General features: G+C 43.8%; 1 protein-coding gene across 1 annotated transcript in view; it reads left to right on the forward strand.

The window, feature by feature from the left end:
- The window catches only part of CCDC6 (coiled-coil domain containing 6), a 139714-nt gene that overhangs the window by 61679 nt on the left and 65371 nt on the right, over positions 1 to 12664 (forward strand). The window contains exon 2 of the mRNA XM_049790524.1: positions 11745 to 11894. Coding sequence (XP_049646481.1) covers positions 11745 to 11894 — 150 coding nt within the window. The remainder of the gene's footprint in view (positions 1 to 11744; positions 11895 to 12664) is intronic.

The raw sequence follows: 12664 nt of genomic DNA on the forward strand, positions 1-12664 counted from the left end.
ATGAAGTAATTTTACATTTCTAACATTGTATTTTAATGATTCCTAGTATATCCGTTATATCATCTAGTTTCCAATTCCACAGAAATGTATCCTCCATGTTCCCAGTAACTTTAAACATTTTAATGATAGCTTTCAAATAGCGGTATGATTCCCATATCAAGATCATCTGTTCATAGCTTTGTTTCTTGAACAATGGATTGTTTTTGGCACCTTTTTATAGTTGTGGTTTTTGACTTCAGACATTCTCTATAGAAGATGAACTAAATAGTACTTATGCCTAGAATTGAGTCTATATACTTGGTCATTTCATGTAGAATTCATCAATGTGAAACATAGGGTTGGGTTATGTTGGTATTTCATCCCTGCACAAGCTTAAAATTCCCCTGGTTGCAACTGCAACTGTTGGAGTTCGTGGATACCCCAATTTCCTCAATGATACTGTACCACCTCTGCTCCTAGGATCCTGACCTGCAGGATAATCTTCTTGCCTGCCCCTTCTTCATGCTGCTCTGTTGCTCCTTCTTGCTCTTTGAGAGACAAGAAGATGACTTATTTACTTCTCAGCCTTCCTCCTCTGATAGCCAAACTTCCTTAGGGAGGATTTTCTGTTCTGCTCTGGCTCTAGAGGCTTATATTTATCTGTATACCCTGGAGGGAGAGAGGCCTTTGGTTTCCTTCTCAGTACCCCCACCCTCTACCACCTTCTGGTTTTGCTTTAGCCCTTCTTGCTGACTCAGTGGTGCTCTACCTTGTCTCACCCTTACCCTGGGAAGTTTTGCTTTCTCAGAGTAATTTTAAATCCACACTCTTTCTCTAGGAAATTTTACCCAATTTCTGCATCTACCACTTGTTCTTTAAAATCATTACAATTCACCTGTTTTGTATTTTTGGTGGGGGGGTTGGGTCACACCCGACAGTGCTCAAGGATTACTCCTGGCTCTATGCTCAGAAATTGCTCCTGGCAGGCTCAGGGGACCATATGGGATGCTGGGATTCGAACCAATGACCTTCTGCATGAAAGGCAAACATCCTACCTCCATGCTATCTCTCCAGCTCCTGTTTTGTAATTTTATTTTATTGAAATCATTGTGATCGACAAAGCCCTTCATAGTTGAATTTTAGATATAAAGTGAATCAGGGCCATTCCCACCACCAGTATAGATCACCCTTCACCAATGGCCCCAGAGTGCATCCTATCCCACTGCCCTTTGCCCCCTGGTCTGCCAATAGAACAGGCCCATTTAAGTTTAGATTATTAAAGTTTAGGTCTCTTTTCTATTGTAGTTGACTTTGGCTTGGATATTTAGTTCTGTCCTTTTTTTCTCCACCAGTGCATCTGAGACCACTTGGCCCCAGGCCCCCATTCTTTCTTTTTTCCTTCTTAGGTTTATATAAAATGCAGAAATATGTGGTAAAATAAAGTAATCATGTCCCGAAGTTCTATGAAAAAGGCAGGAGGTCCTATTTAAAAGATAAAAAAGGGGCTGGAGAGATAGCATGGAGGTAGAGCGTTAGCCTTGTATGCAGAAGGATGATGGTTGGAATCCCAGCATCCCATATGGTCCCCTGAGCCTGGCAGGAGTGATTTCTGAGCGTAGAGCCAGGAGGAACCCCTGAGCACTGCTGGGTGTGACCCAAAAACCAAAAACCAAAAACCAAAAAAAAAGGAAAAACCTTTGGCCTTAAAGACAGTGAGAATCCTACCCATGAAGCATCCTGCCATAAGACTAACTACAGGCTTTGGGCATACTAAGTTGTCTAACTCCAAAATCTTTCTTTGTGGTTCCAGTAAAAGTTCTTCCAGTCATGGTTGTTGCAATCAGGTTTCTGTAATTACAGATCCTGGTTTTTGCACATATCCTATATCAAAGTTGGTGTCAAAGGGCATCTTCTGGTTTCATCTCACCATTAGGTGGTGATGCAGGGAACCCTATCTTGAAAGCAAGTTGTTGCTGTTCCCAAGTCATCAGGATGTCATATGAACCTACTCTGGAGCAAGTCAGTGCCAGTGCAGCCTTCCCCAGTGGAAGTCCGATTCCTGGCACTGATGCAGAAAACTGTGCTGGTGTCATAGATGGGATCCAGGGTTCGGGGGAGGAAATGACCTTTGTCTGATCTTCTGAATCCAATTCACTGTGACGAATGTACATGGTGAAAGGCCCCACTGCAATATAAAATTTATGAGTTTCCATTCCTATTAGATAAGAACTTGTTTCCATACATAAGATTTCCCCTTTTAACGTGCCTATGCAAAAAGGAACAATGCTACATGATACTACTGGTATATCTGGGATTAAAAATAACAAGCTAAACAATCCTTATAATCTAATTTTATATATATATATATATACAAAATTCTAATATAAATTCAGATACAATTCACTTGTTAAGCAGTCATCCCCACTATTACCGGAACGTTTGTCTTGCAAGAAACTCCTACCCTAAGAGGAAATTTCTTATTACGTTCTTTAGCCTTTGCTGATAATATTTGCAAAATAATTTGCATATTTATTTAAATAGAAGCATACAATGGAGGACTTTGGTATCTGGTTTCCTTTAACATCATTTTTCCAAGGCTCGTCTCTATTGTACTGTCAGTTTTCATATTTTGGGGACTTTCTGACTCTGGGGAATGAACCTTGGCCTACTGCATTCCCCCATGTTGAGTTCTGCCCTTGTGTCCAGACCACATTTTAATTATTTGGAAATTTATAGACATTCAGATTTCTTTTACTTGGGAGGGTCATTATGAATTATGAATGTTTCTTTGAATACTTATGCAGGTTCTTGTATGAAAATAAATGTTGAGTTTTCAGGAGTATATTTGGAGGAGAGGAATTGAGTCCTGTGATAACTGGAGCTCAATGTCTGGCAGGCTGCTTTCCAAAGTGGCTGAAGCATCCTACATTTTTATCAGCAGTGTGTGAGATGATAACGAGAGTTTCATAAGCTGTAATCTGTGGTAGGGTTACTTTCTTTCCAATAAGCTTCTTCAGGAAGCTTACTTCTTTTTGGCGTTGTGCTTGAATTCAAATTTTTATCATCTGTTTACCAGATTTTTGGGAAGATAACCCCCAAATTTGCTATATTAATTTTAAGTTTCTTAGAATTCATAGACTGTTTGGAGAGGGGATTTGAGATGTGATAGTGGTACGTTTTATTTGTCGGTTCATGTTTCTGCTGTGGGGGTGCTGCTGGAGAAGTGAGCGGCATACTTGGGGGGTGCTTCAGGGACTTAAGAGGTGCCTGGGGACCAAACCTGCACCTCATGCAGGCAAGTGACAGACTTTCTCAGCCTCCTCCCTAGAACTCTCATATGTCCTCTCTTTTCCTCCCTCTCCATCTCCCTCCCTCCCTCCCCCTCTCCCTCCCTCTCTCCCCCCTCTCCATCTCCCTCCCTCCCTCCCCCTCTCCCTCCCTCTCTCTCCCCCTCTCCCTCCCTATCTCTCCCCCTCTCTCTCCGGCCCTCCCTCCCCCTCTCCCTCCCTCTCTCCCCCCACTCTCGCCGCCCCCCCCCCCCCTGCTCCCTCGCCCTCTCCCCCGCTCTCTCCCCCTCTCCCTCCCTCTCTCCCCCCTCTCTCTCCCCCTCTCCCTCCCTCTTTCCCCCCTCTCTCTCCCCCTCTCCCTCCCTCTCTCCCCCCTCTCTCTCCCCCTCTCCCTCCCCTTCTCCCTCCCTCTCTCCCCCTCTCTCTCCCCCTCTCCCTCCCTCTCTCCCCCCTCTCTCTCCCCCTCTCCCTCCCTCTCTCCCCCCTCTCTCTCCCCCTCTCCCTCCCTCTCTCCCCCCTCTCTTCTCCCCCTCTCCCTCCCTCCTCCTCTCCCTCCTCTCTCCCCCTCTCTCTCCCCCTCTCCCTCCCTCTCTCCCCCCTCTCCTCCCCCCCCCTCCCACTCCCCCCCCCTCTCCCTCCCCCTCTCCCTCCCTCCCTCCCCCCTCTCTCTCCCCCCCTCCCTCCCTCTCTCCCCCCTCTCTCTCCCCCTCTCTAACCCCTTCTCCCTCCCTCTCTCCCCCTCCCTCTCCCCCTCTCCCTCCCTCTCTCTCCCCCTCTCCCTCCCCCTCTCTCCCCCTCTCCCTCCTTCTCTCCCCCCCCTCTCTCCCCCCCTCTCCTCCCTTTCTCCCCCTTTCTCTCCCCTTTCACTCATCTCACCCCCCCTCAAGTCAAATCATTTTATTTTAGATTGTGTTTTTTAGTTTTTGGGCCACACCCTATGACACTCAAGGGTTACTCCTGGCAAGCTTGGGGGACCATATAGGATGCTGGGGATCGAACCCGGGCCCGTCCCAGGTCAACAGCGTGCAAGGTAGACAACCTAGCGCTGTGCTTATCACTCCAGTCCTTATTTTTAAAGATTTAAAAAATACTTTGATTTCATTCTTAGCTACCGTAACTTTTCTGTGACTGTTTTAAATAATAATTTTTAATAAGTGTTTCCTGTCTGTGGTCAGCGAACACAGAATGTTATGGCCTTTGTCGTTTGATACTTTGAAATGTCAGAGATAATCTGCTGCTTCCTTGCTGCATCTTGTTTTCTTTCTTCACTGGTTAAAAGCACCGTGATTACCAATATATATTTTTTAGGTTTCTTTGTAAAAAACCTTCTGTATTATTTTCTAAAAACGTAAAAAAATAATTAGAGGAAGCCTCCCATAATATATCATCCTCTTCTCCTAGCTTTTAAAAAATATACGTTTTTTTGAGTTGTTACTGGTAAAATGTATTGACATATGTGATTTATCTTTACTTGAATTACTTGAATTTACCTTCAGAGCCAACCTAGAGAGCCATTGTTTTCACCTTAGCAGAGGTTTGGAGAGGTCATGTGGTTTCTTTGTGGAGACATAGTTGATTGGGGGAAGAGGGGAGGTTGGCACGGTCACCTACAAATTAATGTCAGTTCCACAGTGTGATAATATCTATTAACCTTCTGCAAGCTAGACTTTGCCAAGTCTGGCCCCCTCGCTGGTGCTCTGCTGTCCTAGGCCATGTAGAACAGGGGTCCTCAAACTTTTTAAACGGGGTGCCAGTTTGCTGTCCTTCATATCATTGGAGGACTGGAATATAGTTTATTTAAAAACACACACACACACACACACACACACACACACACACACACACACAAAAAAAAAAAAAAAAACCTAAGTGGGGCCGGAGTGCTACATAGCGGTAGGGCATTTGTCTTATACACAGATGGCCCAGGATGGAACTGGGTTTGATCCCGGTGTCCCACATGATCCCCCAAGTTAGGAGCGATTTCTTTGTGTGTGTGTGTGTGTTTTGTCACACCCGGCAGTGCTCAGGGGTTATTCCTGGCTCCAGGCTTAGAAATTGCTCCTGGCAGGCATGGGGGACCATATGGGACTCCGGGATTGGAACCAATGACCTCCTGTATGAAAGGCAAAGGCTTTACCTCCATGCTATCTCTCCGGGCCCAGGAGCGATTTCTGAGCACATCGAATAGCCAGGAGTAATCCCTGTGTGTCACCGAGTGTGACCTAAAACCAACCCAAACCAAACAAAAACCTAAGCACACATTTCTATGCGCACACTGCATATATCTTATTTTGAAGTAAAAACAAAACAAAATGGGAACAATGCAATATTTAGAATGAAGAACAGGGCTGATAGCACAGTGATAGCACAGTGGTAGGGTATTTGCCTTGCATGGCCAACCTGGGACAGACCTGGGTTTGATTCCCAGCGTCCCTAATGGTCTCCTGAACCTGCCAGGAAACATTTCTTTTTTTTTTTTTTTTTTTTTGGTTTTTGGGCCACACCCGGCGATGCTCAGGGGTTACTCCTGGCTGTCTGCTCAGAAACAGCTCCTGGCAGGCACGGGGGACCATATGGGACACCGGGATTTGAACCAACCACCTTTGGTCCTGGATCGGCTGCTTGCAAGGCAAACACCGCTGTGCTATCTCTCCGGGCCCAGGAAACATTTCTGAGCACAGAGCCAGGAGTATCCCCTGAACGTCATAGAGTGTGGCCCAAAAAATCAAAATAAATAAAATAAAATATAAAATAAAAAAACAAGTAGAATTAAATCAACAAATTTACCATATCCCAGTGGGAATTATGGGCCTGCTTTTAGCGGGCAAAAGGCCACATAGTTTGACGACCCCTGCCTGAGACTGAAGGGAGGGCAGAAGGAAAGGGAGTCAGAGAGCACATCCAACCCAGGAGGAGTTTCGATGAGTCAGCTGCTAAGCAGGACAGGCTGCAAAGACAAGAGATGGGCCAGATAAATGTCCTTCGGTGGGTCATATTTGACCTGTGGGCTGTAGTTTGAGGACCCCTGGTCTAGGACATAGGCGCATCATCAAGTGCAAACATTTGGCAGCTGGAGTGGAGTTGGGTTCTGGCCATGAAATGGGAAATACATGGAGGGATATGTTGGTGCCCTACACAGGGTGGTGTGGTGCCAACTGCCTAAACTGAAGTTGGCAGAGAGACACTGCAGTGGATACAGCTGATGTGACAACTCACAGTAGGGCCCTTCCAATCTCAAGATTCTTTAAGTTTTTGTTTTTGATTTTTGGTTTTGGGGCCACACCCGGTGATGCTCAAGGGTTACTCCTGGCTCTGCACTCAGAAATCGCTCCTGGTGTGGAGGACCATAGGGGATGCCAGTGGATCGAACCCTGATCCATCCTGGGTCAGCCTCGTGCAAGAAAGACGCCCTACCGCTTGTGCCACCACTCTGGCCCAGTTTCTTTGAGTTTTTGGTAGCCATCTTCTTTGTCTCCTTTCCCTAGTTTGGGGGGGGGGGGAAGCGTAGAATCGTTTAATTGTGAGAAGTAATGATTCTCCTCTGCTCGCTAGACACTTCATTATTTGTTGCAGTGCTGGAAGACAATAATTAAGTGCTTTAATTTATTGACTGTTAATGGATTTAATTGTAAGTTTATGTGCAGAATGTGGAGGAAGCACAAAATAAATTAGTCGCCTCAGACGAAAGGGAGACAACGATGATGGTTTGCAGTTGAAATCATATTCCCAGTGCTACTAGATGTGGATGGAGGTCTGTAGAGTTGTCGCAGGCCTCACTTGTCATCCAGTCCCGCACAACTGACACTTGCATTTCTGCGCAGAACGGTGACTGTCATTCATAAACCCATTGGCTTGACTGGTAATGGGAGCTAGTCCTTTACAAAATGGCAGCCAGCCCATCATCATAAGTTTTGGGGTTCTTATAGCCTCTTCCAGAATAAGATCCACATGCAGTGGATAAACTGGTGGTTAGATAGTTTCTTCTCTCTCAACAGTATGGTCTCCAATGCCTTTTCCAGCTGAGAAGTGAAGATCAAGTTTGAGTAGTAAGTGACTCGATTAAAGAATAGCAAATGAGGGGCCGGAGTGGTAGCGCAGTGTAGGGTGGAGTGATTGCCTTTTATGTGACTGACGCAGGATGGACGTGGGCATCCCATATGGTACCCCCAAGCCAGGAACAATTTCTAAGCGTAGAGCCAGGAGTAACCCCTGCGTCTAAGGCAAAAATACCTTACCGCCGTGCTATCTCTCCAGCCCCAGAATAACACTTTTAAAGAGAAGAGATCTTTGAATCTGAATAGCGTCTGGAATCTACCTAGATTATTAAGCATTAGATCTCCAAAATACTCTATTTGTATGTTTTTTTTTGTGGGGGGGGGGAGGAGGTAATCGCTAAAACAAATTAGTCAACTTAAAAAACATTGCTTTTAAAGCAAATGCAAATGTGTTATCTTCCAAGTGTCTGCCAGGCTGCTGCGTGTTTTCCTGTCATTGCTGTCCGGTAAATAATACCTGTAATTTTTTGCCTTTTTCTTAGGCTTGGCTAAGTCTAAAATCGCATCATTCTACATGATTTTGGTTTGGGCACTTGGGTTTTGTTGTATTGGCAGTGAGTGCTGCCGTTGAGAGGTTTGCATTGTTTTTGCACCATTCCTCCTGGTGCTGGGTCCAGGATGGGGAACTACTCAGTTTTGGAAATTGAGATCTTCCTTGGGCAGTTGCCTTTCCTGCCCTTATCTCTCTCCCTCTGTATTGAGAGTTTGAATATTCTCTTTCCATGGACCTTTGATCTTCACAATCCTTGCTGATAAAGAACACACACCAAGCACTCACATTGATCTTCAATCAGTGCCATGCCCTGGTAGTGATTGCATTGGGTGTTTTACTCATCAGCAGAAAATTATGCTCACTTAAATATGGCTGCTTACATACCTGTTGATTTAGTAGAGAATAATTTTCTCTTTACTAGGAATTTTTTTGGAGATGACTTTTATGGGTACAGTCTCCATATTCTCCTGATCTGTTTTCCTATTTTATTGAACACTGGGTGGCATAGGGCAGAATTAGGATGCTTAATGCACAAAGTTTTGCTTTGTTTTGTTTTGTTTTGTTTTGGGGTCACACCAGTGGCACTCAGGGGTTACTCCTGGCTCTGTGCTCAGAAATTGCTCCTGGCTTGGGGTACCATGTGGGATGCCAAAAGATCGAACTATGGTCTGTCCTAGGTTAGAGCTGGCAAGGCATACACCTTACCCCTTGCGCCACCAACCCGTCCTCCCCCCTGTTTGCTGATTGTTAAATTGATCTGTGCCTATTTGGAAAAGGGGTGATTGATTATACAGTTTGGGGACCATCTTCTTTTATGGTTTCTCTCTGGAAATTCAAAACTCAGGCAGAGAAGGCCTTTGATGGACCCTGTTAGATCTTCTAGCCATCCCTATAGATTATTTCTTTTTGTCTTAGAGGCCTGACAATGATATTTCCTATGAACACGCTTTGCCTAGCAATCAGTGTCTATTCTAAAACATCGAATACTTTCGTTTGTTATAACTTCTGTCTCGCTTAGTGCCAGGCCCTTTATTTTGGAAGATATTTTTTGGGGGGATAGGCCTAGCTCTCTTCCCCCCATCCTTTTCAACTTGTGCCCCTTTTCCTCAGGAAAAACTGCCGAGGAAACCAGATGCTTCGTGAACTTGAGACCCTGCTCATTACCCGTTCTTCTAATTAATTGAGATAAAATTCACATGCCATAAAATTCAGCCTTTAAAAGCATACAGTTCACTGGTTTTGAGTATGTTCGCAAGGTCGTGTAAACTGTTGGCATGATCTAAATTGAGAACATTTTCATCACCCCCAAAGCAACCATTTTCTCATTAGCAAGCAGCGTTTGCCTTTTTCCACTCTCCTGGTCACCACCCCCTCTCTCTCTCCCAGGCCCGAGCAACTCCCATATTTCTCAGTGTTGTGCTTTATATTACATTGAAATATATGGTCCCTGAAGTTTAATGGCTAGAGGGTGGCTGTGGGGAGGCAGCAGGTAGAGAAAGAACTGAAGCTTCATGAATAAAGGGCCCCCTTTATTCTTAGGGTCCCCTTCTCTCCTGTTCGGCTTCCTACTTCACCCACCCCTGTGCAGAGTTTTGGAAAGGTGGTTGTTGGCTTGAGCCTGTGGTTGTGATTCAGTTTATTAGCCCTCTGTTTTATCGACTGTCTGATAATGAGTGTACACTTGAGTCTGAACTGATAACAGAATTAATTTACAACAGCCTTTAATTCTGCATGCAGAACGGCCAGCACAAGTATTCCGCAGGTCCTCTTCCTACAGCTTGCGCCACCAACTTCGCCTTCTGTAACTTTGAGATGATCAAAATTCAAATCATAAAAGACTCTGTCAGTCAGAAGCAGAAAAACTTCTAATACAGGCATCAAGTTTGCCTTAAATACATACTTTGGATTCCTGCCTGTTGTTCTGGTTTGTGATCTTATAGCATATGAGCTGGAAAGGCAAGGAAGGATTCATTGAAAGGGAGAGGAGAAGGGAGGAACAAGCCTTAGGAGTTCTCTTGAATGTCAGTGCAAAGAGTAGACCCCCAGTAATGCTATGGAGTTGCCAGTTGTCTTAGGGACCCACGGGGGGGAGGGTGGTATTTACTGGGCACTCTTGGCTATAACAGTTAGATGTATTAACTGAGTGATTTGTATTCTCAATCAATTCACTTGGCCTATCCCCAGTGGATTTTGTTTGTTGTTTTTTTTTGTTTGTTTTGTTTTGGGGCCATACCGGTGAGGCTCAGGGGTTACTCCTGGCTCTGTGCTCAGAAACTGCTCCTGTCTTGGACCATATGGGATGCAGGGGGATTGAATCACAGTCTGTCCTGGGTCAGAATGTGCAAGGCAAATGCCCTGCTGCTTGCACCACCACTCAGGCCCTTCCCCAGTGGTTTCTTAAAACACTCAGGGGCTTGACCTCCCAGTATTTTCAGTTTTATGCAACTCTGCTGTTCATGGGGCTCCGCTTTATAAAATTGCTTTGGGACCAGATTGACTTTTTTCAACTGGGCCCATAAGACCACCATGGAGGGAATTTGCATATTATGGTGGTGGTGAGGGTTCCTTGTCACAGGAAGGAAGCAAGGTTGGAAGGAAGGGTGTCCATGGTGAGATAGAAGGTTGAAAAAATATTGTTCTAGGTCACTGACTGGTTCCCCAGAAACCATGTTCCTTAGGTTGGGGGTCTTGGGAATGAAAATGATAGATCCCCAAGAGTTGAGACTGATGGTTGGACCTTTGACAGTTAATGGTAGTTAATGGTTCCAAGCAGGTGTCCTTTTCTCCACTTTGGTTCTTTTGTGATATAAATGACAGATAACTGCAGATTCGGACTCTGTCCCTCAACGTGGGAGATCAAAAAGGAGCTCTGTATTTGGGAGAAATGCACCAAAGTGTTGGGAGTTTAAATAAAATTGCTTTGACACAAGTACTGTCTTTCTGAAAAGATTGCCTTTTCTTCAAGGATAGAAGAATGTTTTTCTATTCCGCTAAAACGTAGCTAGAGAAATGGCTCTAAGTAAGAATTATTTAAAATCTATTGAATTCTGCCAGCCCTACATCTGTGTTTAAAATGTAGTAATAGCATTGCTTGCCCTCAATTTTAAAAAATTTCCAAATAAAGGAATGGAAAAAACAAGAGAGGAAAATTTCTAGTCCTTCACCTCATGGATTCTGTTCCTTTGCATTAACTTAAAAATAATTGTCTGTTTTTTTTTTTTTTTGTTTTATTATTAGCTTGGCTTTCTCCTTTCAAGGAATGTATTCATGTATATCCATAGTGCTTTTTAAGTGTCCAAACTCTTTCAGTCACCTCCTGGAAAGGTGACATGATTTTACTTTCAAATGATTTGAATATCTCTGACCCACAGAAAATGAAATGTTGACTAGATCTTTTCATTAGAAACTTCTGAAGTGTGTTGGACTGGATAGAATGATCATATCTTGATGAAACACTTTCCCCCAAATTACCTGGGTAGTCAAATGGAGAAGGATCTTTCTGTGTTGTTTTTTATTATCCGAGGATTGCTTATGTATACTGCAGAGGGATCTTGACTTTGAGTTTCTTTTCAAAATTATTTGAAAAAGAAAGGTCATACATAGTACAGGGACATGGAAATAAGTCAAATTTGCTTTTATGGTTGCTGCTAGTTTCTATTTCTTGGGGTGTTTGATGAATTAAAAATATAGCTCATAGGCCCAGAAAAAATGGCTTAGTGGCTTAAGATTCTCCAGCAAGAAACCTTGAGTACTAGTCTCGGTGCTACTTTGCTTGTTGGGGTGATCTGGATGGCCATAACTGTGTGTGGGATCCCCAGAGAAGGGAGGAAAAACTCCATGTTTCATGGCTATCCCCTCTAAAAAGAAGTGTATTTCAGTTAGTAAATTTCTTGGTTTCTTAACTTTTCTTTCTTTTCTTTTTTTTAACAGCAAGCCAGGGCTGAACAGGAAGAAGAATTCATCAGTAATACTCTCTTCAAGAAAATTCAAGCATTGCAGAAGGAGAAAGAAACCCTTGCTGTAAATTATGAGAAGGAAGAAGAGTTTCTTACTAATGAGCTCTCCAGAAAATTGATGCAGGTACCCTCTCATCTTTTCTGCTTGCTTTCCTCTCGAGGAAAAAAAAAAGACTGATCTATAGAGTCCTTTGCTCGAACTATTTTTTTGAGGAGGCTGTTGCTAAACTTCTTTGTTGATAAAAAGTACCAGGCAGAGAGATATTTTTTTTTTTTTTTTTTTTGGTTTTTGGGCCACACCCGGTAACGCTCAGGGGTTACTCCTGGCTATGCACTCAGAAGTTGCTCCTGGCTTGGGGGACCATATGGGACGCCGGGGGATTGAACTGTGGTCCGTCCAAGGCTAGCGCAGGCAAGGCAGGCACCTTACCTCTTGCGCCACCGCCCGGCCCCCAGGCAGAGATATTAACTTCTGGTATGCAAGCCTGTTTTTGTAGTTCATGTGCTCTGGTATGATATTTTCTGCCCTATGCATTTCCAAAAAAATTGCTTAGGATGCCAAGGTTTTAGTATAAGAATAAGTGCTGTTGTGTTTTGGAAATTTGAAGATTTGCTTCAAAAGGGATGGTTCTTTTTGTTTATGTTGAATCTGCAATGATGTCGTAAATGATTAAAGTAGCCAAAAGTCTGTTTTGCACTAAAATATGAGATTATAAAATGAAGTACCTCTCAGCATATATAAAACATGAGATATATTAAGTAAAAAATTAAGTGAAAAAAAATAAAATGAAGTGCCAATTTTGGGGAAGGGAAAATAAGTTGTCAGTGATAGTTATGATTACACAAAATCAACTGTTTAAATGGATGCATATGTTATGAGCAAATGCAAGACTT

This window comes from Suncus etruscus, chromosome 17, assembly GCF_024139225.1.
Source record: "Suncus etruscus isolate mSunEtr1 chromosome 17, mSunEtr1.pri.cur, whole genome shotgun sequence".
In the NCBI taxonomy this organism is placed as follows: domain Eukaryota; kingdom Metazoa; phylum Chordata; class Mammalia; order Eulipotyphla; family Soricidae; genus Suncus; species Suncus etruscus.